General features: G+C 39.8%; 1 protein-coding gene across 2 annotated transcripts in view; it reads right to left on the bottom strand.

Moving 5' to 3' along the window:
- adgrb3 (adhesion G protein-coupled receptor B3) overlaps window positions 1–23,051 on the bottom strand; it is a gene marked incomplete at both ends in the record, with an annotated part of 103,807 nt that overhangs the window by 10,470 nt on the left and 70,286 nt on the right. For both annotated transcript variants that reach the window (XM_083897923.1, XM_083897922.1), the window contains 5 exons: window positions 130–280; window positions 8,728–8,830; window positions 8,954–9,057; window positions 10,065–10,191; window positions 22,754–22,797. In XM_083897923.1, coding sequence (XP_083754049.1) covers window positions 130–280; window positions 8,728–8,830; window positions 8,954–9,057; window positions 10,065–10,191; window positions 22,754–22,797 — 529 coding nt within the window. The remainder of the gene's footprint in view (window positions 1–129; window positions 281–8,727; window positions 8,831–8,953; window positions 9,058–10,064; window positions 10,192–22,753; window positions 22,798–23,051) is intronic.

Genomic DNA, 23,051 nt, shown 5'->3' on the forward strand with positions numbered 1-23,051 from the left:
AGCAAACTGAGCGGATATAGTTTCTTGGAACGACGTCTCGATCGACGACCTTGAGAGAATATGGCAGCAGCCAAGTATGATGGGAGATAATGGAAGACGTTCAAGAAAACAACAACGCAGCTTACTTACCCCAGCCCAGACACAGAAAGCGCTTGCGTATGAGCCTGGTCCGAACCTTTCCTGTCACTGCCATGTAGGACTGCCAGGCCTCGGTGAGGACCCAGCAGAACGACGCCAGGAAGAAGAAATGCAGGAATGCGGTTGTCATGACGCATACACCCTGTAAATACAAGATAAAGAAGACGTTAAAGGAATCATATTATACCCTATTTCTCCAAGTTAAACTAGTTCCCTGGTGTCCTAATGAACATGTCTGTGACATGCTTTGGTCAAAATACCATAAGAATGAAGCACCACAGCAGTTCAATCACCCTGCCAAAACAGCCCTGTTCGGAATGCTCTCTTTAGTAGTATCTCCTTGAAAAACATTTTTTAAATTAAATAAATAAAAAAAAAGTAAAACTAAACTTAAGGGACAGGAAATGACATCGGCCACAGAGGCTACTGGGAGCTAACAGCAGTTAGCATTTCGGAAAAGTGATCATTTGCAGGCACATTTCCGTCATATATAACATGTATCCACTGGACAGATGCATCCTCTGAGGCTGGAAGTTTGTGTAGGACTCTGTGCTGCACTGTGGAGCCAAGAATAGAACTTTTCGCGGACATTCAGTTTTCAGATACCGTTGCCCTTGCCAGGACTCTCGCGTGTTTTACGGACAAAGCGCAGCTCCGCGAGACAACAATTCCACGGATTTAGCGCGTTTAGTGACGTCCCAAGGAGCACGGAAGTCAACATTGCATGTTTTAACTCCTGTACTTAGACTGAGGAGGACCACAAAAACACGAGTCCAGAGTCCCAAATATAAGTATTAAAATGTGTAAAAAGTTGATTTAGCAAAATATGGGACCTTTAAGCTAATATAAATGTAAATGTAAATGTACTTTATTTATACAGCCCTTTACAACAATCCTTTCAGTGATCCAAAGTGCTTTACCAGAAATAAATAAATAAAGAGGAAACAAATAAAAGTAATTAAAAACAATAAAAACAATAAAATAGTGCAAAATAAAATAATATAGAATCAGATAAAAGATAAGAAGATAAAAGATAAAAAAGTGTCACCATACTACTCGGTATTAAAAGCCATCCTAAATAAATAGGTTTTTAGCCTTGATTTGAAGAGGCCCAGGTCAGGGATAAGACGCATCTTATGCTGAGCAGCAACAGCAAAGGCTCGATCACCCCAGTGTTTATATTTTGACCTGGGCACTTCCAGCAACATTTGGTTGTTTGACCTCAGAGCTCTACCTGGATCACGAACAGTTAAAAGCTCAGATAAATAAGATGGGGCAAGATCATGAAGAGCTTTAAAGGCAAACATTAAAAGTTTAAAATCGATTCTAAAAGAGACTGGAAGCCAATGGGGAGAGTGTAGGGTGATGTGCTCTCTTCTGTTAGTGTTGGTTAAAAGACGGGCAGCAGCGTTTTGAACAAGTTGAAGGCGACTGAGAGAAGTCTGGGAAATGCCAACAGCATGCAGTAGTCTAATCTGGAACTGATTAGCGCATGTATGGCTTTCTCAAGGAAGTGCACTCGTGCATCAGATTCTACAAGTATTTGACTCCAGATGTCTGTGAAGTAAGCAGCTCCCCGCAGATGCCAATCAATTATATTGATATTTTTCTTAACTATTCTAACTAACGGGATCTGCCTTTCCAGACCGTTCACTGATGATACCAATCTGTGCAGTCGTTTGAAATGCAGCAACAGAGGTGGCCACGGTAGTAGAGATAAGAGCCAGGCTAACTGAGACAGAGATGGCCACAGCATAGCGCTCCTCTGCACTAACCCTAATTAGTATGCTGGGGATTCCACCTGGAGGCATGTGAGCCAAGGTCAACTGTTTTACACAGAGAGGAGGGGGACAGACCACAACACAGCCTGAATGATATCGAGCGCACGATGTCGGAAGACACAGCAGACGACATTCAGGCCTGAAACAGTGTGGCTGTACCTTTCAGCTTCATTAGCTCGTCCATCTGTGTTTCCCAGAGAGGAATCTCTGATCGGATTGTTAAGAAGGGGAAAAACAACTTTTGTTATCACACACTGAGAAGAGATGAAGTGTGTTTCTCTCTCTTTGGATTGTTTGCAAGTGTGTAGACTGTGGTAATCTGAGTGACACTTCACAAAGAGGGAGAGATTGAAGTGCATCATCTTGTCCCAGGGCATCCACACACCATACTGTGAGATCTCCCATAATACTTAATCTTCCCCGCTAAGAAAACCACACTGAAGCCATCCGCCCCCCCTGTAGTGTTCACGAGGTTCACACAAAACAATCCTCCATCACCTCATGCCTAGGAAATTAGAAACCCTCGAGTATCTATTACTGTACTGTAGATGTGGCTTAAGGTATAAAATAAGGATTTGTGCTTATTATATAATATTCTGATTCCTGTTGTTCTTGATGAAATTAGCAGGTGTGTGGTTTAAAATGACCATATCTTGAAAATAAATATAGGCTTAATTGACAAGATACATTAGATATAATCTGTAATGTGTGTTAACACTGCAACTTAACTGAAACTACGGAAAATATTTGACGCAGTAATGACATAAAAAGATGATTATTGATTGATATTATGAGCCAGTTTGGGCAGACGTTTACAGTTCACACATCTTGTTAAAATTCACCCCGTTCCAAACCTTTATCACCTATTGTCACGTCTGATTAATAACGCTGAAATGGAAATTCAGACAACGTCGTTAAAATATTACAGGTGAACCGTGTTTTATGTGAAAGGCTTTTGATTGCATGCTAATGAGCTGAAATACACAGAAAACTAAAACTAAAGTTTTGCAAAACTTTAGAGCTGCTAATGCTGAAAGTATTAAGTCGCAAAATAAAATAAAGCATGGAAAGCTCCCGTGACACACTGCCACCTGTTCATCCAGCGTCTAACCGCTTTATCCTCCACAAGAGGGTCTCGGGGCTGCTGGTGCCAATCCCAGCCGACATAAACTCAAATACTCACCAAAGGGCAAATTTAGAATGTCCAATTAATCTCTGCATGTTTTTTGGACTTGTGGAATGAAAGCAGAGACCCCACGAACACACAGAACCTGAAACCTTCTTGCTGTGAGGCGACAGTGCTAGCCACATGCCCCCACTGTGTGACCCCCCCCCACATGTTCATACAGTAGCAATTACAGGTGTGTACAGCTGCTTGTGTGGGAATCGCATGCTCTGCATCTGTTTTTCTGAAGCTCACGCTACAAAACAGCATGCTACTGTAGCGTGCTACATCTGTGCCACACTTTTCAGCAGTTTTCTGAATTGTACGTCAGCACGCCACTGTGTGATGACAATCATTTGGCTTCGCATTCTTCCACATAACGGGACACTCAATAGAGAATGGGGGTAATTTTAAACCAGGATTTCAACCAGACCAAGACACAGCAATGAGGAGAAAGAGAAGCTACTTATTCCACGAAAAGACCAGAAAATAAAGTCACGCCACAGACTGGCTTCCACCACAGACTCAAACACCTCTCACATGTTTTACCACCTATGCAGGAATCCTGTTAAACACTGTGGAGAGAGAGAGAGTCTACGGCCGTGAGCCAAAAAAAGAAAAAAAAAAAGGTACCCATCGATTACTCAACACCAACTTCAAAGACGAGAACATAAAGATGGATGTAGATAACATCTGCTGTTACAACTTACATCTGCAAAAACACGGCTCTGGCTCGCAGAGCCAGGGAAAAATGCATGACTAATGATGTACATCATTATTTGAATATGAAATGACCTCTATCTGCATACAAGCGTTCAGTCACGCTGTTGTAGGGGATAAACATCGCGGAGGTAAAGCATACGTTAACTGAAAAAACAGCCATTTTACTTCCCAACGAAGGAGACAATAAAAGGAGTGTGTCATATGCAGTAGCTTTATTGCTTAAAGACTCACACCAACAGCTAATTCTGGTGCTTATGTACTCTTCGTGGAGCTGAAAATAGAGCTTGCCTTGTTTCCTGGAAACAGGTCATACGCAGCCGTTATGTTTCAGGATGTTGCCTATACCACTCGATCTCATTAGGACTCAAACATAAAAAAATTGCATTTGAGAGGAGAGAAGGGGGCGTTATTAGGACTTTATGACAGCACCAGTTGGACACGGGCAGTCTTGCAAAAATGAGGTTGAAACCTAGAGTTCACGCTGCCCTTTAGAAAGGCAAATGCCCGGAGATGTTGGGTGCACTGTGTCGGTATCCATGGAAACAGGAAGTGAGGAAAGGACCACATTAAAAAAAAAAAAAAAAAACTTGCAGAGTTGATAGACACAGAGGAAAGATTAGGGGGGATGATGAGGTGTTCTCAAAGCTAGTTCAATAACGAGAGGTCAGGTTTTTTGATGCGCATCGCTCTGTCACATATTGTATTATATGACCTATAATGCAATTGCTATATACTGTTTAATCATTTCATAACACCATTGCATATTGTGTTGCTGGTGCATTGAAAGAGATTTCAGTTTTACTAAAAACACTTCCATAACAACATTAAACTAGATTTGAAATACTTAATCGGTTATGTTAACGCCAACTAGTCTTGTGTGACTTTTAATACATTCTACTTCTGCCTACCTTATTTAAATTATATAACAATACTTGAAACAACCTCACTAGAGGATTCAATCTGTTAGCCCACTCAGTACAGAACGAGCTGCATGTTGACCTATTTCTATTAATCAGTTATAGTTACTCTGACTAATCTTTGTTTCATATGCAAAAGTATGTTTAATTATTTCTTCATTTAAATGTAATCAAAAAAAAAAAAACTTCATTTGCTAATGTCATGGGACCTATTAATTACATTTTATTTAAACATTTAATCATCAAGCTTTAAATGATTATAGGGATGTTAGTTTTGACAAGACGCCAGCTTTGATAAGCCATCTGTGCTGATACATGACGTGCAGCGTCGGAACAGAGAGTGATCAATCACTTTTAATCTTGTAATGCATCAAGAAGTATGTGTGCCCGAGAGAGATCTGTGTCTTTTATGCAACCGACGCAACTGTGGCCAGATGTAACTTCATGGCGTGCTATCAGAGCTACTTTATATTATTCCATAAAAGCCAATAAATTCCAGATGATCTGTTTACTAGACTCTCTGAAAGGACAGGCCCGACACACCGTCGACCTCTGCTTCTTTGACTTCCACTCACTTTGTGTGTTTTTCTACTCATTATAGTTGGAAACATCCTCTCTAACTCTGTACCTCCACTGGAGCAACCAGCAGAGTCTGCTTCCTTTTTGTTTGTCTTCCCTCCATGAACCAAGATGAACAGCGACAGAGGACAAAGGAGAAGCACAGACATGGTAAGGTGACTCACTGACTTCCTGCTCCCAGAGGACACCTCCACAGCAAAGAGATGATTTCTTTTAGATGATGAGCAACCCCTGAATTCACAAGCAGCGGAGCCAATTATATGCACTCCTCACAAGAGTTGAAGGGAAAACAAGTGAGGAAGTGTCAGGAAGCATGACAATTAAACCCACACTGGAGTTGTGTGTTCTCCCCTCGCTGGCCTACTGTTCAAACACGGTGGTCTGATCTAACACATGACACATTTTCTAAAATATCATTACAACATAATCGAGACACAACAAAGGAGAAATAGTAAGAAAGCCATTGTCCATGAGGGGACCTGAACAAAGCTATTCTGCTTTAATGATGTTTAAATAAGTCTAATGAGGCTGGTTCTTCAAAGTGACAAATAAATACAACTCTATATTAAAGGTGCCATATGTAAGAATGTGGCCAAAAACGGTCACTACATTCAAATTCAAAATACCGAGGTCTTTTAGGTTTCGTTTTCTGACGTAACTGGCAACCCCTGGTTGCTCGGCAGCTGAGACTCTACTGACTGCAATGATTGGTAGATGGCGGTAGGTGGCGCCACATGCCAAAACATGATTTCAAAACATAAACATGATTTGCAGTCTGCAAAATATTTTTTTTTTTATGCAAATATTGTGGCTGTACTGTTGTTGTTGGTGAGTTCAGTTTGTTATATGAATATTATTCCTGAGTCTCTGTGACATATTAGGAGGATTTTATGGCCAGTTGCTTTAAGACTTATTACATAATGCACCTTTAAAGGAATTCTCCTTGAAAATAATAGAATCTAGCTTTAAATTCCACATGTCAACATTCTAACTATAGATGTATATAATTAAAATCTCATTCATTGATTATTGTGCAACAAAACTATATATACAAAATATATTATATAACCATTTTAACATGCTATATTCACTTTTTTTTTTAAAGCTTTGGTTCAGGTCTCCATGCCATCCTGACAATCATAACACAACCATTAGATGCTAAATGCTAACCAGATAGCATAGAGTTTCTCACGGTTACATCAGAAAGAATAAGAGCCATCAGATCAAACCCAACAGAGGTGAGAGCTTTACTTGAAATGTATTCTGATACGTTGTGATATGAGAATAGTGATGAGTGCAGCGTTAATGCTCCGCATTAAAAAACACTGTATATTGGCCAGCTATGGATTGATTAGTCATTGCTGCTTTATTTTTTGCCAGACGGTGAGTCAGCTAAGGTAGTTTGTCGAGTCATTCTGAAATGACATCTTCAGTATGTCAGTGGGTTTTCTTTAAGAGAAAAAAAAGGAAAAAAAGCATGTAATCTCTTTGCAGATTTCAAAGACAGATATCCTATTAGAAGCACACAGAGCGAGCATCCCGTGTTAAGTGGTGCTCTTCGTAATCAAGACAGGAGATGACTGGAGCCCTGATTAGATCTGACAAGGCTTCAAATCAGCTCAGATTTAAAAAAAAAAAAATAATACCCTTAAGCTTCGTGCATCCATGGTCTAACTTATTATTTCCTGCCAGACATGTAAGGGCCAGCAACAGACTGCAAACAGATGTGCCTGTTACATGTGGCTGCTGGTTTCTCTTGATTTTTGAGTGCAGATTCTTCATATTTATTTTAGCAGAGACGAGACTATAGTGTGCACATATACTCAACATGTGTATGCATGCATACATGTATAGTATATATTACATAAATCATGGGAAGAGAGCGAGGTCAGATTTAATATGACCCCCAAATGCTGGTGAGCCCAGTTGTCCCCTGACCTGCATTCACAATGGAAGTCACCATGCTGTATAGCAACAACACATGTATTTTCTTGGAAAATAGATTAAATTAATAATACTTTTTTCCAGTCCTTTTTGGCTCCATTGTGCATGTGTTAAATTAAAATGAAAAAGATAGTGTGTCAATATCCAGCGAGCAGTGGGGCATAAAATCACTGGCAAACTCTGCAATGGGCCCCTTGCAAACAGAACAGGTATATGCTGAGAATATGGTTTCAAAATAAATGTCTATGTAATTGGGCAATATGTCATTCTGTAGTGCTGCCAAGTGATTTAGACGAGCATCTGTGTGGGCAGCCTGTAAATCCTCATCTACTCTTTGTCAAACAATCTTTCAGCCTCTTCTTTACTGGCTAGTTACAGAGCAGGGGAGAGGAAGTTTTATTTTTACATATCTATTGGGAGCAGGTGTCTTTTTTTGTTGTTGTTTAAGTTTGGCAGTCTGCTGCTTGTACCTGCTGACTTGATCTTAAAATCAGCTGACATCCGAGCAAAACCTTCTGCTGGCCTTGAGTCATTCCACTAATGACAAATATGCTTTTATCCTCCAAAAACATTTTTTAAGCATTGCTTTATTGTCACCATTAGATGATCCTTTCATGGTGGCACCAGAATGATTTCATTATGCTCTGATTGATTGATGAACAATGTCTCCTGGTGTGCATCCTGTCTGCCTAACTCCTCCCTCTCTGTCAAAGCTCCTTCGCTACCAGATTCTGACTTGTTAACAATTTCAGTGCAGTCTGAACCACAGCATCCATCTCTACTTACTTAAGATTAATTCTTGTTTTTTTCTTATGGCAATTCTTTTAATCATAATTAAAGATCAGCGTTGTACCAGTACCAACACATTGAGGGTGCTTTAATTTTTTATCAGAAGACATTGAAACTTCTGAGTAAAGACCAAATGGTCCTGAGCCAATTTAAACGCTACATCTTTCGGAGACATAACACTTAATTTTCCATTTAGATGAAATATGAATGGCTTTTTAGTGCAAAACTAAAAAGGAAAGTGAGTAATCTGCTCGAAAGAGGCTGCAATCTAACAATTATACTCTTGTTTTTATGCTCAATAACATCTGGCACACAAAAGACACTATTTTGTCGATTGGATGTCTAGTGATAATCTCAGCCTTTTCAGAGTGAGATGAAAGCTAATGTTCTAAATTGATTGAGAACAAGGCCGCACAAGGTTTATATCTTTACAATCGCACACCAAAAAAATAAATGTGCTTCATAATATTCTGTTTTATACACTACACATGTTATACACCTCAACGCACAGATCACAAAGAAATGCCCACAAAATAAAGAGCACTGCGTTGTCTTTAAGGCCACAGGGATGTTTCACTTGGATATTTTCACTGCACAATTATCTTCACTTAAACCCTTTGATATGTAAAACAACCAATGTGCCTCCACACTTTAGTAAACCAAGCAGAATAAATCCTTAAACGACACTTACCGCATTGTGGGTCTGTGTTTGTCCAACAAGGATCAGTATGTTGGAGCAGATTATAGACAGGCAGAAGTTGAGCAGGATGATGGATCGTTCAGAGCGAATATATCTAAACAAAAAGAAACAACAGGATTGTGAATAATTGATTGAACAAATAGGGTTTGCAAATGCTCAAAGGTGCAACAACGTCACCCTGAGAGTGAACTGTGTGCTCTGAAAGTGTTGCGGTTACCTCCATAGCACAGCATAGATCACTGCCAACGTAATCAAGGAGAGGCAGGAGAGACCACAGCCAACTATCAATGTCACAGATGGAACCCCTGAGTACTCCATGGTCTGTGAAGGAGACAGAGCAGAGCAAACCAGTCAGTGGGAGGTTGGATGTGGTTCATGCAGAACAGTAAATCTTTATTGTTGCTCGACGAGGGAACCAATCAAAGCAACCACTGCCAATCTGAATGCTCCACAGTGGGCTCTTTAATGTACTGTGGGGTTTGAAATGTATGCGTGGGCTCTGAAGGTTGTTCAGATGCATTGCACTAAACTTTCCACCTGTCTGTGCTCTAAATTAAATAACAAAACACTGAAGGCTGAACCAAAGCCACTGAAATCTATCATCTTGAGTGCATCAAGGTATTGTTATTGTTGTTGAGTCTTTCTTCATGCTGATGCGAGCCGGGCCAATCATAGGCCCAGGTTATGACACAATAACGGTGTTTCAGGCCAATACATTATAAACACAAGTCCTGAGTGAATCGTTACTTAAATAAATACAGTTCCATGTCCACATGAGTGGTTTCAACTCTGCTGTTCGATACTCCATGAAGGCCCCAAGCAGAGAAGAGGGAATATATGTGTTTCTGTGTTTAGTTCCTGCTGACTACAACGTGCAGAGGGCAGAGTGTAAGTACTCTGTGTTCTCACTGTTAATTACATTATCACCTTGCAAAAAATGACAGACTTCAGCTTCTTTTTACGGCACATGGCGACCAAAACATGGCTCAGAATCTGAAAACGGGATTTGTGATGTTGCGAAAGAAGGGTGCACAAGAAAGTTTCGGTCTGGTTTGATTGATGAGGACACACTGACATGCATTTGCATGCACACACACACACTGTGGTAATCTGAATGTTTGTGCAAACTAGAAAAAAATAATAACAAATCCCCCACCAAAATCCCCCTCCCCTTTGCCTATGAATTACTATTTAAGGGGATTAGCACACCAGAGATTCAATTTCCATTCTCTCTCTCTCTCTCTCGCTCTCTCTCTCACTCACTCACTCTCTCTCTCACACACACACTACAAAACCCACATTGAATAGCAAATCAGTAGCCCACTTACTAGTTCTCTTGGTTGCTGAGCCAAAATGGCGAAGGTAGACACACGATCACATAAGCATTTTGTATGGGATGCATCTGTGAGCACCGTTTTACATCCTTTTGCGGACCAGGCTCCCCAAGAATCGTTCCTGCAGGAGGAAAAAAGAATAGGAGGAAGAAGAAGAGGAGGAGGAGGAGGGCAATTAGCTTTAATTCCAGCTGTGGTGGCAGCAGCAGCAGCAGTAGCAACGGCGGCGGCGGCGGCGGCGGCACGACTTCACGCGACTTGTCAACATCGCTTTCGGGGTTTTTTAATTGAACTTATGTGTTCGAATCGAAAGCGACAGAGGCTGTTACGTATACGTTAAAAAAAGAAGAAGAAGAAAAAAGACATCGACACGGCTCTTCTGTGGCTAAAGCAGCGCTTCAGCTGGAGCAGAGAGAGAGAGGCAGAGACACGCAGGAGGAGGGAGGAGGGAGGAGGGAGGAGGGGGGACACACGGAGCTGTCCAAGCAGACCGGTGCTGAATGATTCGCTACACGCAGAATAAAATGCGAACGACTAACTCCACAACATCGCCATTTCTCCACCATGCTTAGAGATAAGAGCGTTTCATATTTACCTGCGCGTCTGTCTGCGTAATCCCCTCTACATATGTTCCAAACGAGTGTATTCCCCCCGTTCACCCTCTCAGTGTCCCTGTCTCTTTCCCCCCCTCTTCGCTTGATTTTTCCTCTCTCCCCCCCCTCAGCTGTTTTAATTAGTAGCCTATGAATGCTTCCTTAGGGGGATTTTCACCCTGGAAACGGCGGACATGCATCAGACTGATACTCTGTTCCTCTCTCCTGTTGGCGTGAGAGAGAGAGAAAGAGAGAGCGAAGGAGGGGGATGAGGTGGAGGAGGAGGAGGAGGAGGAGGAGGAGGGGGGGGGGACGTTGATGCAATGAGGAAAAAATAAACTCTCGCTGTCGCAGGATTTGTTTATTCGGCGGCGAGTCCAGAGACTCAATGGGAATAAATGTTGTTTTTTGGGTCATTCCCGAAAATCATTTTGCACCAAAGATGCCGCTCCCCTGTGCGTAAAACGCCTCAGCAAAAAAACTACCGCAGAACTGGAACCACCCCGCGGAGGCAGCGCCGATGGTTGCAGCCATGTCTTCACTTCGCACCACCACCAGCAGCCATAGGTGAAATATGAAGGAGCGTCTCCTCTTTTCTATTTCTCAACCTCTCTCCCTTCTCTCTCACTTCAGGAGAATCGTCCTCATTGATTGGCCTATAAATATCCCACGTGAAAAACCTGCTTGAAAAGCGAGCCTGGAGTGTGTCTTCTTTACCCCCAACACATAAGTTAAGGTCAGTGTCACAAACACCTGTTGACCAGCAAGACACATTCCTGTCCTTACCCAGCTTATTTCATGACTCACACCAGGGCTGTTTCTAGCTTTTTGGGGGCCCTACTATGCCAGATGCTGTCTGGGGGGGCCCTAGTTTCCTAACCTTTTAGATGATCCACAAAAAAACCAGCCTGCAGTCATTATACCCTATCATATTAAAAGTTGAACCATTCAAGCAAACAAGATAAAAACACAAGGAACACAACAATCCTCTATTGTCGTTGAAATTTTGAAAGTAAAAACACAACCAAAGTTCTAACAGCAACACAAATTCTCACAACCCAAAACAATAATACAAATAAATGAATAAAGTTCAACACACGTAAAAGTAAAAACACAATGAGCCAGCTTCCATATCAATGTGCAAACACTACAAACAAACAAACAAAACATAATAATAGTAATATTGGAGTTGGTAAGGAACTTCAACACTCCAACCCCTTCAGCACCATTTTGGATCTGTTATTGTTTGTTTGGCCATGATATGATAAACAGGTGAGAGTGAACATACAACTTTGCGTGCCCCCTATTGGCCTGGGTGACCTGTGCATTTGCATAGTCCAAAAATAGCAAGAAATGGCTATGACTAACATAGACTAAGACAGCTAACACATAGCTATAGCAGCTGGTGTCTTGTGTACATCAACAACCTTCACCATACACCAACATTCCTAGTCGCTGGATTGTGACAAATGACGAAAAGCAAGTTCATCAGTAGTTAATTGTTAAAATGGCCTTCGCTGTATCGTACAACCCATTCACTCTAGTGACGGTGAAAGGACTCTCTGACTTGGCGTGAATCACATCTTAAATGTCTCTATAACCACTTTCAAGGCGCTCTTTGTGATGCCTTCATGTGGGAACGTTGCATGTGTGACATTTCACAATAATGAATAAAGTTTGAGTCTTTGATGAGCTCAGGCTGGGTTGTAACGCGACAGAGCTCCTCTGGAGAACGCGAATAAAAGCAGTGAACCTTGGAGGGCAAAGAAACACTGGGAATATTTTAAGACACTGTATTCTAAGATGATTGAACTCCTTTCAACTGAGAAGCCAAATGAGTGTAAAATATCCACAGAACTGTTCTGGTTCAGTGGCTTTAATGAGGCACCAATGGGTGCAATAAAGACCCCGGGTTTAGTGCAACAATCAGAGCCAAGCCTTGTTATACAGTAACTGGGGAAAAGAACAATATTTTAAAGGACTTTTGAATGTTTTTGTGGCAACATAAGAATTGTTTATTGTCGCTTTTCACCAGTGAATGTGTCAGTCTATCTTTCGAGCGCTACAGATGAATGATGGTCTCTGACAACTATAAAAAACTAACTGCTATAGACTAAGTAAAGTTCATCTAAGTTCATCAAAGCTACTGAAGAGATTCTACATGATGGGAAATAACATTAAAAACATGTTACAATTGTAGTTTCCTCGTTAACGAAGCCCCAGCTTGACGCTCTAATAACTCCCTCGTTGTAATCCACACAAGGACACCAAAAAAAACTCCACTGGATCCTTGCAATTCAGTTAAACCGTGTACTTGGCACAAATGGTTTTCCTAGATAAGTAAAATACGACAGAATTGAATAGAAAGGAAGGAGAGAGGTTGCCTGAGTGACTGTTTTCACCCACGTAGGTACTTACGTATTAATAGGCAATTAAATATGCATGATTATTTGTAAGCCACAACGTACTCCCAAAATTACAACAGCAATAATCATAAAAATGTAACATTTTTAACCCACCACACACACGTGAAGTCCAGCAAACTAAAGAACGGATCCGAAAAAATTCCACTTATCCTCCTACAATCATTTTTTTTAGCAAGCGTAGTGACAGGCTTTGCTTCTTGTTGGAGACATAGTCAGGAGGTGATGACGGAAATCTGGGTAAACAACATCCTGCACATCACACAGCTGCCAACGAGAGCTTACCATTAAAATACATTTTCAAAATATTCATAAGCAAAACCTCCATTCAGTGCTCGCTCTATTCAGAATATGACAAACTGACAAACTGAGTGCTTGTCTTGATGAGGTTTTTGCATGAATCCAACGGTTGATGATTCAATCCTCAGTATAATATGTTCCTGCCTTTTTCCTGCTAAATGTTTGCCTCTCCTTTGCACCACTGGGAGAACCCGACTGCCACGTTTGATATGTCGTCTGACCTTATCATGACTTGGTGGCCCTAGAATAGAAAATGTCCCTATTGTTGATGGAGACTGATGGCATTACATTTACAATACCTTTTTCTTGACCACCTTCCACCTTTGTTGTAATGTTTTCACATCTCTCTAACTGTCACTTTTGACAGAATTTTGCTCAACTTACAACATTAGGCCAAACTTTTGACAATAAAGTCATTATATTATGAGAATAAAGTTGTAATATTTTGAGAATGAAGTTGGAATATTATGAGAATATAGTCGTAATTATTATTCAAGCAGAATCTCAGATGATCAGCTGCAACCGGAGTCTTAGTGAAGTTACATTTTGGGCTTCACAAATAAAGAAATACTTCATCTTTTTGGCACATCAGCACCACATTATCTTTCGCATCAGGACTTTGGAAATTGAAAATTGTGAAAGAAACTAAGTCTGTTTGGAAGAAAGAATCACAAACACAGACTTCTTTGGTGGTGGAGGAAATGGCTGATAGTGGTCGACCGCAAGGATAACTGTGTACTGCTGCTATTTAATCATAATACAAACGATAATTTAAAAAAAGGAAACTTAATTTTTTTTAAATTACAGCTTTATTCTTGTAATATGACTTTTTTAAAATTACTACTTTATTCTGGTAATATTACAACTTTATTCTGGTAATATTATGACTTTATTCTTGTAAAATTACGACTTTTTTCTGATAATATTACAACTTTATCATCGAAAGATGTTTGTTTTTTCTCATCAGTTTGGCCCTAATACTCCTATCATAATGGGCATCAAGATGTAAAATTCATTAGAGTTGAGGGGCATAAAGAGTCAGAAAAGCTTCAGACACATCCACAATTTAAATAATTGAAACCAGCCCGATCCTCCTTAAACTCCTCATCAGCCACACCTGTACAGACCAGCAGCTGAGACTCAATCAGTGGGCACCTGTGTCACTCTGTACATGGTTGTTGTTACGTGCCCCCATGTATTTCGTGTGTATTTTGACTCTTAGATGACGACATTAGTATTGGGGATTAGTGCTAATTGTGAGCCTTTTTGCTTGGCCTGTGTGCTATATCATTGTCATAGTATTATCTGTGTTTAGTTTATATATTTATTTGTCCAGGACAGACTTAGGGACTATTTTGAATTTTTTACAGTTCTTTTTTTGAACTACCTTTCTGCGTGCAGTTTGCATGTTCTCCCTGTGTGTGCCTGGGTTTTCTCCGGGTTCTCCAGCTTCCCTCCCACAGTCCAAAAACATGCAATATGGGGATTAGGTAAATTGGACACTGAATTGACCATAGGTGTGAGTGTAAGAGTGAATGGTTGTTTGTCTCTATATGTGGTCCTGTGATGGACTGGCGATCTGTGCAGGATGTACCCGCCTTTCGCCCTATGTCAGCTGAGATTGGCACAGCTCTCCCCGCGACCCTCATGTGGAGGATAAAGTGGTAGAAGATGGATGGAGCTACCTTTCTAAATCTGGTTATTTATGTTGATCACCATAATTTATTTTTTTCCATAAAATTTTTTAGGGGTAGCCATCCAAAAACCTCTTTAAATGACCTGCATGCCCACATCGCATTGTCCAGACACTGAACTCGGGACTTACAAAGTGCCTGAGGACAATCACTTTGGGAAATACTATAAAACTGAATGACAAGCAGAGGAAGAATGCCAGGAAAATATTACTCCCATCTTGGATCTCTTAATGAAAGAAGGGTTTTTATTAATCCTGAGTGGGACAAAACTCTCAACAGGCAGCACAAGCAAAATAACTTGCCGTTTGCATTTGTCAGTGAGGAAGTTAATAACTCCATAGGTGCACACAAAGTCAAGACCATCCCATCCCAGCTAATATTTATTGTGCCTATTATTATGACTGCATCAGTATCGATTTCAACAAACCATGCATTTATTGTCATATCATTGATCACCGCTGCCAAGGGAGGTTATGTTTTTGGCCCTGGTTTGTCTGTTTGTTTTGTCTGTTTACGAGCAGCATAACTCAAAAAGTAAAGGACGCATTGGAATCAATTTTCCTGCAAATGTAGGTTATGGCCCAAGGAAAAAACGATTAGATTTTGGGGGTGATCCAGGTACACATCCAGATTCAAGATTTTTTTTTAATAGAATTATTATTAACCTTTCCCATAGACTACTACAGACTATACGGACACTGAGGAACTGAGCAGCATAAATTATAAAGTAAAGGATGGATTTGAATTTTTTTTTTTTGCAAATATAGTTTAGGGTCCAAGGAGGAAGTAGATGTTGGTGGTGCTCTGAATCCAAATTCAGTACTTTTTTTTTTAACGTTGTAACATTGAGGACTGTTTCATGGGAAACAGAGCAACATTTTGAGAGCTTTTACTAAACAAAAAGTATTTAATGTGACATTTAAATGTGTGAAAATAGTGTGATAAAAACATCACAAGCAGAATCGAAATGATCAGAACTGTGTGCTGAATGCAGTCATTACATCGTGTACTCTCCCAAGGTTTGCATAACCCAACTCCCACCTTGCACTTGTACACACACAACACACACATATACATTAGTTACCTCCTGCTGTCAACTAATGCATGGTTAGCGTCTCCATCAGTCTATTACTGTATGAGTCTTTGCTGGAGCGAAGCTTAGAATTGCTGTGAACAACATGTAAGCATCTTGCACAGTACACAGTGATCACTGCAAATCCGGACCAGAGGTTCGTAGCAAAAACAGAGAGTGTTTTTATATAAATGATAATAAATGTATGAAGCGGAAATAACAAACACACCACTGCTGCCCATCTGCAGGGTAAACAACAAATACTGTCACTCTGTGGTGCAAATGTGTCAGATTGAAGATCTATGGTGTGACAAATTGTTGGCAAGTGCTCATTTTAGATTTGGAAATATAAAAAAATCCCTTGATGTTAAAGTTGGAAACCATTAGAGAAGAAGTGAATGACTCTGAACCACTACACATACAAGTTTGCAGCTGTGGGTGTATTTTCACAACTTAAAGGATTGCATTTCATGAAATAAGTAATTGTGTTGTGCGACTTGGTTTTTGTGTTTCGTTAAACTAGGACAAAAACACAGGCTGTGCCTAAGTTAGAAGCGTCTAGTGTGGCCTGTTTGGCTCAAATCCAGGACCGCCAGACGTTTGTAGAACCCAACATTTGCAACAGCTGCATTTCATACCTAGACATATAAGTGATTAATGGGCTCTGATTCTGCAGGACACAGAGTGCTCCTGATAAATCTGTGCTATGAACTGTATTACACTAAGCGATTAGAAACTACTGTATTAAGCAATTTCATTAGGGAAACTGCAAACAAGAACGCCATCCATTGTACGTGAGCCGGTTTTCGAGCAATGCAAGTACATCGTGTATCGTTATTGTGCAAGTGGAGTGTAATTAGACAATCAATCTGGTGCTGCTAATCACTATTAACACAGTTATTTAGATTAATTTCAAATAGTTAGCATATTAAATACAACTCCTTATATGGACATCCTGGGGATGTGTGTTTATAGGTCTCATATTCAGGTTTTTAACATTTTTTTTTTTTTTCATATTTTTTCATCTTTGTTGTTGAGTCAAAGTTATGATTCACTTTATATATCGCATTTTTTAGGAGTGATAGAAAGTAGGAATAATTGTGCAGAAGTCACAAAATAGAGCGTTTTTCTTTTGTTTTTGTTCATAAAAACGAGCCAAGTGAACTTTGTACTGTGACGCATTTCCAGATTTACCAAATTCAATCTGATTTTAAACATTTTTAGGACTTTTTGCATAGGTGTGGTTTTTTTTGTTGTTGTTTTTTTCCATCAGATTGCTACGGAGACCCCGAAGTGACATGAGAAAAAAATTTAAAAAAACAAAAACAAATTTCACCATGTTCAGGGCTTCTTTGGTTCAGCACCGTGGACAGTGTTGAGAGTGAAAGAGAGAGAGAGAGCTGCTCCAGATTAGCAAGAAGCATTTTGCTTATGCAAAGAATGATGATTATTGCAACACACAAATCTGTAAACACACAAACAGATAAACACACTAGTCAAGTTGTAACAAGTAACCTGTTAAACTGTTTAACACTCTCACCACTGTCCACAGTGCTGGACCAAAGAAGCCCTGAACATGGTGAAATTGAAAATGTTTGAGCGGCTGGCAGTCAAAATCGGCTGGCAGTCAAAAGAAACTCAATTTTTTTTGGGAAAGTCGAGATCTTGAGTTACCCAAAAAATTCAGAATTTTTTTTTTCATATTTTTTTGGGGAACTAGAGATCTCGACTTTGAAACTTGGGATTTAAAAAAAAATACAAAAATGTTTTTCCTCATTTCACTTCGGGGCTCCGCAGATTGCCTATAGATTGTGCTGAAAATTATACTGTACGTTTTAACATAGTAATGTAAAAAGCAGCCACAATTCTCTGAAATCTAAGGGCTAAATACACTATGTGAAGAATCCGGCAGGATCCCACTTTAAAATACGCTCTATCCATGTAGCAATAGAATAAAAGTTGTATGCACAGTTTGCAAAGCTGGAGTTAATTACCACAGATAAGCACTTACACTTTGCTATTGAAATTTCACATAAAATAACATGAGTAGTAACTAGCCTTGTGCAAGTGGGGTGCAAGTCCGACTGCCACCTCCTCGTGGTGCACTCTGGGTAACGCTAACGGCAGCGGCAAACATCCTGAATCCTGACCATGCTAACAACATCAGCTCTCGAAGAAGGAGGGTTAGGTTTAGGGTCAGCAATACAACCCCCGTAAAAAACGCAAAAATAAGTATTCCTAACCTACCTGGCAACAGGAATGACACTACCCAAGTAACAGCAGACCGAACCAGGTGGAGGGCCTTCTTCATGCCTCACGCACGGAAGAGGATTGAGTGAGTATGACTCATCTATGAATACAATGACGATGCTTGAGCGTTATCAAGAGCCACTGCACTGTGAGTAATGACAATTACTTGTCACACAGCTCTCTGGACACAGTTTGCAGGAGAATGCCAAAAGGCGAGTACTAGCATGTCATTTCACTCTTTAATTAAAATGGATGTAGAGTTGATACAAATGATTACAGTCATCAGAATGGGATTCCTAGCTTTCCTTTAGTTCTTACCTTTATAAACGAAAATGATTTTTTTGTATTATTCCTCTACTTGACACACTGGTGGGAAATTGATAATGTCAGGTTTGTTTGATGGCTCACATGTTAACATTTGAGAGTAATAAACGTGTATGCATCTGACCTGTTTACATTCCCTGCTGAGGAGCTGCAGATATAATGGACAAAAAAAGATACTGTCTCTCTGGATGCTCCAGTCTTTTATAAAAACATGTTGTTTTCATTCCTAATGCCATTAGTGTCCATGTTACTAAAGGTGATAAATGAGTCATGTGCAGCAGCTTCTCTGGGACGCACATCTAGTCAAAACAAGACAATATAACTCATCTCTATGTTCTATTACATATTTAATTACAATTAATGTTAAGCCTGACATGCCATTAAATATGTAATAGCACATACAGAGGCGTCATTTGGCTTTATTGACTTACAAAGAATGAATACGGGTTTCTTTGGACTGGGAAAAATAACTGCAAAACACATATTAAGATTAATAATACTGCAAGAAAGTACTTTTTTAGCACTCCTCTTACAGTACTGCGATAAAGTTCACGTACGGATGTAGTGAAGCACAAAGTGCATCTGAAGGTCTGAGTGTCAAAATCAAACAAAGTAATGTAATTATTAATAGTAATTACCCTTATTTGACTTGATATTAAAGCAGTCCTGTTGCCCTAATAAACAACCTAATACCTTATTTTATACCTTGTATCTTTCCAGTGGTGACAGGAAAGCAGCGGAGACTCAGATGTGGCTTTTGGTTCCCGACTTTTCATCCTCTGTATCTGTCCCACAACACGTAAGTGCAATGAGATATACCAAGGACACTGTTTTCTATGTGTGCAAAACATTTTCATTCTGCTAATTGTTATATTGAGTACTCTCATTTGGTTTGAGCCAACATGGCTGACAGATGGCGTATTACCCTCTCAATGAGGCCTGAGAGTGGCTGCTATATTCTGTAATAGGATGAGCCAACTGTTTGAAATGAACAAGATAATCATACCATGGAGTCATTCAGCGGTGCACTGATTGTAACGACTTGGGGTAAATCAGGAAAAAAAAAAAATGGTGATATTAAATACATTGGTTTGTGAAAGTCAGAGAAAGGGAATAACGCAGAGTTGTCCCAGTTGCATCTTTGCGGTTCAAAAATAGGCCGTTGCCCTCAAATATTATGATAGAGGACAGACTATGCACAATTCACATCTGATTTGTTGCTTTAGATGGTTCATCCACAACCCGCTGCTACTTTATCCACAAATAAAACAAAACTGGAATCAAGATTTACCCCTTTCATCCACTCAAAATATCCAGCGGTTATATTTTTAGGGGCATGACTGTGTTCTAAAAAGCTAAAATATATATAGTTGTTTAAAATTACACATTGATTTTGAGATTTTAAAAATATTTCATGTCTGATACTGTTTTATTTGCATTTTTTGTTTTTATCTCAAATTTAAAACTCGTTCAGTTGTGTTTGCCTTTTAAATGTTATTTTCCTTTTATTGTGAAGGAAACACTTTGAGCTGCAATCCTTGCATGAAAGGTGCTACAAATATATTTTATTATTATTGTTAATGCTATGTAATGCTATAGTTTATATAGTTTAATGTTATAGTAGAGTTTATTTTGACCAAGTAATTTAATAGGACATGGGGCATTCTGAGTGCTGATAGAGAGATAGAGAACTGACATTTAGAAACTTTCCTTCAAGAAAATGTAAGGAATTACAATCCTATGGAGCCCCCGAAGTGACATGAGGAAAAAAAAAAAATATTGAAATCTTGAGTTTCAAAGTCGAGATCTCGAGGCACAGCGCCCCCCCCGCGACTCTCCAGTGGATTAAGTGGTAGAAGATGGATGAATGGAATATTTGAGATGTTCAGGAGCAGGACGAGTACAAGGAGCAGGATGTGTTTATTTAAACACACGCAGAGCAGCACGATGATTTGTAACGCGCCATGAACACAAAAAAAGAAAATAGAGCCTAAACAAAATATCTGTCGCACTTGCAGGCCTGACAGCTCGCTACAAAAGTTACTGGACAACATTCTACGAGAGAGCAGACGCACACTGATTCATCAAGCTGTTAATTCACACATAAACTACCGAAGGGACTCTGAACTGTGACCCGCTGTAAATTGTGAGGTAAAAAAGTGCAGGAATATATATATATATTTTTTTTTTATGTTGCCAGGCAACAGTCAGTATGGTTCAGATAAGGAACTTTTTGTGTTGGAAGAACCGAATAACTGATGAAAAGAAAAAAACTTTAAATGAATTAATAGCGTTCTATCACAATAGAGGCCGTGCTGATATCAATACAACAGTTCCCCCTTTCATGTGACATTGCTTAAGTAGCTTTAAACGTTCATAGATGTCGTGAAGGAGGACACGAGGGCAGTTGATGTAACAAAAGAGGACACAAGGGACAGAGCAAGATGGCGGCAGATGATTTGCTGTGGCGGACCCCTAAAGGGGGAAGCCAAAAGCAGAAGAAGAAGAAGAAGAAGAAGCGCTTTAAATAATAAAAGGTTCTCAAGCTGGGTTGAAAAAGACAAACAAAGTCACAGATAGATGGACCACCAGGGAAGCTGCCTTGAGCAGCGACTGACAGAAGCTGCGACAGAAGGAGGGCAACTGTGTGTCTCCTTACAGTGCACCCAAACAAAACCATGAGCCGAGATGATTCACTGCGTTCAACAAATGTCTTCTGACACACCATTTTTTTTTTTTTCCTTCCACGTTACAGTACGTGACAAACAGACAAGCAGCAGCAGCAGCAGCAGCAGCAGCAGCAGCCTCAGCCGGCAGATCATAGACACAAGTTGAAGATACATTTGAAAAACGGCTAAACATAGAGATGTGCTTACATCATGTAAAACATTGAATGGCTTTGGTGTGAGATAATGGGCAAGTAGCAAATAATCCACAACTATTAGCACTGTGTGAAATACAAGGGGGTCTGGGGGGGGTTAATTTCCCTATGGTAAACATAATACACATAATTCTTTCTTATCCTGTTTAACCAGACAAAATGTCATTTATTTTATTTCTAATTGTGCATTTTTAATGTTTTAATGAATTGCTTTCCAAATGGCGCTGTGGAAAAGGCCCACACAAGCCCACATCTGACAGGGAAGATAGCCAATACTGCACGGTGGCACCTGGGGTGGTGAAACAGTATTGCACAACAAATGGGAGATGGGACCCCCCCCGATTATCAATGGGTATTTCGCACACTGACTATTGGCTACTATTTCTTTAGTGTTATCAATAAATATTCAATTGCAAATTGTTTTTTTGGACCAATTTATGACAAAAGTTTCTCATGGTGCATTTGTGGAAAATACCTTTTGGTTTTGTCTACACTGTAACAACAACAATGCTGTCAAATGTTAAAAATCATTGTGCCATAAGCAAGGAATCACCTTGAAGTACTTCACAAATGCCAAAACTAACCCATCAATCAAAGAAAAAGATTATTTTACTGTAGCCATGTAAATGTGTCAGCTATGATATGGTTTAATTTATCTCCATAGTAATGCTTAATTTTAATTAGTTCTTTGCATGCGGTGTATCATTTAGTTCAATTAGCTAATAGTGCTTTTCATAATATATTCTCATGATCATGACGTGTTCTTTTGTAATTGCCATATTTATGACCGATCCCTGCGAGATGCTGCGTCATCTTGAAGTTTCAGCGCATGTAAATCATGTTGAATTTAATATCCTACGCTATATAACACAGTCACATCTCTATAACACTGATTGACAGTAAACCTGTGACTAACATTAATCTGAATGATAATTATTATACAGTTCGCTTCATAATTCACAGCTCCAGCTCTTGCGAGGAGGTTATTGTATCATTTGTGGACCTATTTTGTGTTTTCGGGCACCTAATAACTGTTTAATGTATAACGTGATACGTGTAATACCAAAGACAATTCTTTCACCTTAATATTTAATGGACTGACGAACAAAGGAAACATAACAGAAAGGATAGTTCATGCCCACTTACATTACATTGCTGTCCCACAGTGCACAGTAAGGGTGCATTGTTCCCTAGAAGACAGGAAAAGGACAAAATGTAAATCATGTCGACAAATGTCACATCCTTACGACCGCCATTATAAACACACGTCATATTTGCCCTTCTGTGTGTCGATCCTTCGAAAATGTTTATTGATCAAATAGAAACCATAAATTGCCGAGTGTATTACAAGCGGCGCACACACGCGTGTTTGTTGACCCATTCAGACTTACATGCACTTTATCACTCAAATGGATAACAAGGTCTGGATCATAAAAGGGACTGT

Source organism: Microchirus variegatus (genome assembly GCF_963457635.1).
Source record: "Microchirus variegatus genome assembly, chromosome: 11".
NCBI lineage: Eukaryota > Metazoa > Chordata > Actinopteri > Pleuronectiformes > Soleidae > Microchirus > Microchirus variegatus.